This window comes from Schistocerca cancellata, chromosome 4 (genome assembly GCF_023864275.1).
Source record: "Schistocerca cancellata isolate TAMUIC-IGC-003103 chromosome 4, iqSchCanc2.1, whole genome shotgun sequence".
Lineage (NCBI taxonomy): Eukaryota > Metazoa > Arthropoda > Insecta > Orthoptera > Acrididae > Schistocerca > Schistocerca cancellata.
Window position 1 is genome coordinate 639960181 of NC_064629.1, and position 6000 is coordinate 639966180.

General features: G+C 41.2%; 1 protein-coding gene across 1 annotated transcript in view; it reads right to left on the reverse strand.

Annotated features, from left to right (window-relative positions):
- The window catches only part of LOC126183895 (aminoacylase-1A), a 110850-nt gene extending 105499 nt beyond the window's left edge, over positions 1-5351 (reverse strand). Inside the window, exon 1 of the mRNA XM_049926218.1 lies at positions 5205-5351. Coding sequence (XP_049782175.1) covers positions 5205-5295 — 91 coding nt within the window. The 5' untranslated portion in view covers positions 5296-5351. The remainder of the gene's footprint in view (positions 1-5204) is intronic.
- Positions 5352-6000: the final 649 nt, after the last annotated feature.

Genomic DNA, 6000 nt, shown 5'->3' on the forward strand with positions numbered 1-6000 from the left:
TCTTCACCGATGAGTGTCACATATGCCTTCAGCAGACAATCGTTGGAGACGTGTTTGGAGGCATCCTGGTCAGGCTGAACGCCTTATACACACTGTCCAGCGAGTACAGCGAGGTCGAGGTTCCCTGCTGTTTTGGGGTGGCACTATGTGGGCCCTACGTACGCCACTGGTGGTCATGGAAGGTGTCGTAATGGCTGTACGATATGTGAATGCCATCCTCCGACCGACAGTGCAACCATATCGGCAGCATATTGGAGAGACGTCCGTCTTCGTGGACGACGATTCGCGCCCCATTGTGCACATCTTGTGAATGACTTCCTTCAGGATAACGACATCGCTCGACTAGAGTGGCCAGCATTTTCTCTATGCATGAACCCTATCGACCATGCCTGGGATAGATTGAAATGGGCTGTTTATGAACGACGTGACCCACCAACCACTCTGAGCTATCTACGCCGAATCGCCGTTGAGGAGTGGGACAATCTGAACCAACAGTTCCTTGATGAACTTGTGGATAGTATGCCACGACGAAAACCGGAATGCATCAATGCAAGAGGACGTGCTACTGGGTATTAGAGGTTCCGGTGTGTACAGCAATATGGACCACCACCTCTGATGATCTCGCTGTATGGTGGTAGAACATGCAAAATCAATGTGTGGTTTTCATGGGCAATAAAAAGGGCGAAAATGATGTTTATGTTGATTTCTATTCCAATTTTCTGTACAGCTTCCGGAACTCTCGGAACCGAGGTGATGAAAAACTTTTTTTGATGTGTGTATTTATTGGAATATTATAGCTACAACCAATTCATGTATGTTTTCCAAATGACATCTAATGCTGATGAAGTATAATTATGGCTATGCGTCAGAAGATAATTATCTTGGCATCAGTCTGATTTGAGACAATATGCCTGTGCAGAAAACGTGTGGTAGTTATGATCTCAAACACTAATTTTCAGTGGCTGAAACGAATAGTGATTTAATGCTACAATTTTAAGAATCCATTGTGTAAATGTTGGATTTTTAACAGTATTTTAGAAACGCCAGCCACTAAGGAGATAACATACGTCACCTGTGATGATTAACGTGTATTTTTCTGTAAGCAAGCTCATTTTAATGTTTGCTAAGAGAACGCAGTCGAAAAGCGAGTCCAGAAGTCAATACCAATTGTGGCTCTTATTGAGTTTTGAACTTGGACTGTGCACTTTTCCAACTACCTGAACTAGAAATGTCTGTGGACTCCACGTGCTATGTCGTTTTGCCACCTGAGAGCGATTCAAGGTTGTTGACATTAGCATAAAGAGCACTAGTAACACTGCTTTGTTTTCAGAACAGTTTGCGGTGTTGACTTGTTTGTTGCTGTCTTCTTTCTGCCTACCTCGTTTTAATCTTTTAATGTCTAAGAACATTCTGAAACGCTGTTCTGCGCATTCTGATCCTTATCCGCCCCTCTAACCATCTTTAATCTCTATGGCCCCTTTCAGGGTCATTATAACTGTTCCTGAATGCCGAAGTAAATTTTTCACTGACCTGTTGCCTGGAAGGAGGCAACAGACTTCTTACCACACTTTTTGTTTCTAAGATCTTTTCATTTCTTACTATTGCCTGCCCGATTAATTTTTAATGTTGTACTATAGCCCCACATATCAAATACTTGCACTTTTCCGACAGTTCATGTTTTATTTATATATAATGGTGTGCTCAAAACTTATCCACTCAAACTTCTTCCTCAATTCTTGTCGATGTTTTGTCCTATTAAGCATCTTTTGTTGAGGATAGCTAGTTTCTCCTTTGGAAACCTACTTCTTATATCTTCCTTACTTTGGTCAATCAGTCTAATGTTGCTTAGAATGCTGAATACTTTTTTCCACTACTTCTAGTGCTACGGTCTATCTCATTCAAGTAAGCCCTCCCTACTTTCGTCTATAACACCAGTGTCGTCTCCGAACCTTGTCAGCAATAAGTAGAGCAATGGTCGGGGCTTTGCGCTTTCTTTGCATCCCAGAAATTCCCGCTTCAGAATAAAAAGGCCTTAATGAGATCTGGGTACATGAAGATCCTGTGAAATTTTATGGAATACTGTGTTTCGTGTGCCCTTCAATACTGCTCAGTTTGAACCCAGATCTGTTTGCTTATTGTTGTAAAAAAAATAAAAGTCTAATATGGTGACGAAATACACCTGCATATACCCATCCTCAGAGATTCCTAGACTACCGTCACGCAAAGCGCGTGTAGTGGAAGAAACAGGCTTGGCAACAAGCGAATTGCGAAGATTAATATGAAAATACATTTTATATCATTATTCACTTTATAGAAGATTGAGATAACTACGTGGCGAAGAAGCAGTTATTGTAACATTGACACACACGTCAGAGTGGCGTCGTATCAAGAAACTTCACTTGGAAGTGAGCCTCTTTGTACACTTCTGTTGCCAGCTAATAACTTCTTTCTAGAACTAAATTTAAGCCTGAAAGAGCTATTACAACTTAAATCCATACCGTATAATTCTTTTTGGTTTCTACATTGCCTAATGCGAAATTGTACCATAGATCTGGAAGTGGCAGGAATGGCAAGAATATACTGTCTCTAGTAGGATCCTGTCAAGAAAAGCACTGACGTGAGAACACACTTTGAATCGACGACTTTCCAGGTGTCTCCTGGTGCAGATGGTGGAGGTGACAGAGGATAGGAGACAGTTCAACGTCAATAATTATGAGATAGTGACCTCCAGCTCATTTGGACAACCATGGGAGATGGAACTGCTGTTGTAGTAGTAGCAGCAACTTTTCGCATGATGTTATTTAGGGGATACACCGCACAACTGCGATCTCTTCGGTTAGTGAACAAAGCAGTCGCTCGACATAAAAGTTTTCTGGGTTTGGTACCAAACCCAGAAAACTTTAATGTCGACTGACTATGGCCGCGGAAGCCTACGCAATTATAAAAGCAGTCGCTGTTTAGCTGTCCCCTTGTTCGTTTCCGGTTCTACACGGAGAAGTGTGGTAAAAAACGATTAAATGAGAAGGTACAATAACCAGATGAACAGATTTTATAGTTTTATATTGTACCTGTATTACATATTGACCTCCACAGAACTCACAATAACTTTTTTTTCTTTGTTACGTGACGTACGGGGAACTTATGGATTTTTGCGACTAAACACGCTCATCACCGAGAGATACTCTGCATGATTCACTTCAGAGACCACCGAGCTTTCCATACTGCTCTGGCAAAATGTGACTTTAACTACAAACCAAAGCATTTATTTAAAGCAACTACCATCTACAACTACATACATATTCTGCAAGCCACCGTACGGTGCCTGGCGAAACGTACGTTGTACCATTACTAGTACTTCCCTTTCCCGTTCAGTTGCACACAGAGTGAGGGAAAAACTACTATCTGTATGCCTCTGCACGAGCCCTGATTTCTTTGTATTCGTGGTTCTTACGCGAAATGTATGTTGGAGACAACAGAATATTTCTGCAGTCAGCTTCAAATGACAGTTCTCTATACTTTCTCAAAAGTGTTCCCCGAAAATCACGTCGCCTTCCCTCCTGGTAATAGGCTGAAATACTTTAAAAGAGCTAGTTTTATTGGTACAGTCTCGTTAGCAGGGGATCCATACAGAAATACAATAATTTCACCGCCTATGTCCAGGAAACGTTCATGATTAGTGAGAACTAAAGTGTACTTGCTTGTATAGGATATTGTCCTCCTACACTCCTCGATCACGTCAAATAACTTACCGGCATTGATTCAAGAACTACTGTTGAATCGAAAGTTGTCTTACTGTGAAAGTATACGGTTAAGGATAACAGCTTATGAATGCTTGAGAACATGACAGGACACTTATTTTTTCAAAAATGGTTCAAATGGCTCTGGGCACTATGGGACTTAATATCTGAGGTCATCGGCCCCCTAGAACTACTTAAACCTAACTAACCTAAGAACATCACACACATCCAGCCCGAGGCAGGATTCGAACCTGTGACCGTAGTGGTCGCGCGGTTCCAGACTGAAGCGCCTAGAACCGCTCGGCCACAGAGGCCGGCTTATTTTTTCACAAAAACGAGTAATATTTCATGTCTATTTCAGTAACTACAGGTCGGATTAAAAACTTTGTGACTTCTTCTGTGTTTAATACTTAGTTATTGGCTTGTTGCTAAAGGGTAGGTCGTGGAAAGCTTATTAATATCTTGATGGTGTTGAGACAACAACCTGCCACAAATGTATCGTAAGTTCCTTTATTCAAATGGTACCGTTACCGGTTTCGAACCATTATGATTTGTGGCTGGTTGCTGTCGCAATGCCATCAACACTTGTCTTCAAATAAAAGCCACGGTCTCCAATCACGTCATCGTATGACAAAATCGCATTATATCTGTCACTACCGGTACCGGATTAAAGTTTCGCGTCAAAGTTTAAATAGGTCATGTCAAGGTCTGTACTATCTATATTTGCATCACTATTGGAATTTACATGGTGCTGCTGCATGCCCAGTGTAGTGAATTAGATTTTATCACGATGGTTTTCGGGGAATGTAGGGTTGGGGAATAGAGGAAGGTACAAAGTCGCTACCACTGCTATAAACATGTACAGACATCACAGTCAGCGTAGGCAGCAAGAGCATGTAGTACAGCGACGAAACCTGGAGGAAAAACTTTTGTCCACTAGTGTGGAAACAAATCCTGTGATATATTAATATTTCATGCATAACAGCACACAGCGCCGTGGCCCTCTGTCCTTTCGAACAATACTAGCACACACAAACGCTGCATGATCCATGTTGACTTTGCTTGGACGTCAAATCTTAACAAGGACTTTACGAGCCGTGTGGTGTAGCAGGGGCGAGAATTAATAGATCCGGTGCCACTGATCGGTTGTATGACTCCCGAAGGTCAGAACAATCACAACTTCCTTTACTGTTTTAAGTTCCCCCTTACGCACTTGCAAGGCTGCCAACCTCGGCGCACTCCTGGTCCAGATCTCTAAATCCTCTGCGCACATTCGTCAAGCAGAAAACTCTCCTAATGTTATATCAGAATCCAATGAATGTCCAGAATTCTAACAGAACCTGTAGGACTTCAACTATGTTTCATTAAGATTAGTAATAATTTATTACTTCGGCGTAATCATGGTACTTCGCATTATTAGAAATCGATTTTTACGACACGATAAGCGATACTAGTATATTTTCTTACCGTAATTTATATTTGGTTGCACTGATGGTATCCTCAAATACGTCCTAAAATTAGTAACTGCTTCATCTTCAGCTTTAGCAGAGGTCGCCATGACTTGTGCCCTTCACGTCTGCTCTGTGTGACCCCCACGTTGGTAACTGGCTCTGTCAGTTGCTGCAGCAGAGATATTGTCAGAGAGTCTCAACAGTTGACTTACGCAACATTATTTACCTACTGTTGTAATCTTTGCCAGTGAGGACTAGATTTGATTTATTTCACAGTAACAGATAACGTGTGGCCTGTTTAGTTGTACAAATGGAGTTATGTAATGGAAAGAGCTATATGCACATCACAACACGAATTTTACAGAATTTCAAGATTTAGCTTTAGTCCTGGTTTTTGCAATATCGATAATAATATGTGAAGTAAGTTATCCGCTGCATTAAAAACATGAAAGTTAAATATAATAGCTTAACACCAACAACATGTAAGTTTCCAAAGTATATGGAAAAAGATATGAAGAAGGCGCAGCTGTCGCTCAAGTTACATTGGCGACAAATTCGCGTTGATTGCTCCATTTATCCTGCTAGGTGTGATACAGTGTGAGAAGTGTAAAGGAGCATTATGTAAATCGAAAATTAAGCGTAGTGAATAACCAGTATTTTACTTTCGTAATGTGAGCTCGAAGTTGCAATATACGAAGGCTTGATTAAACAGTTTGTAAGAATATTTACGAAATAACTAGAAATTACACTGAGAAGAAAACAATGCATCAGAGGTTGACGACGCACAATAGAGGTCAAAGGGCTTAGGCCCG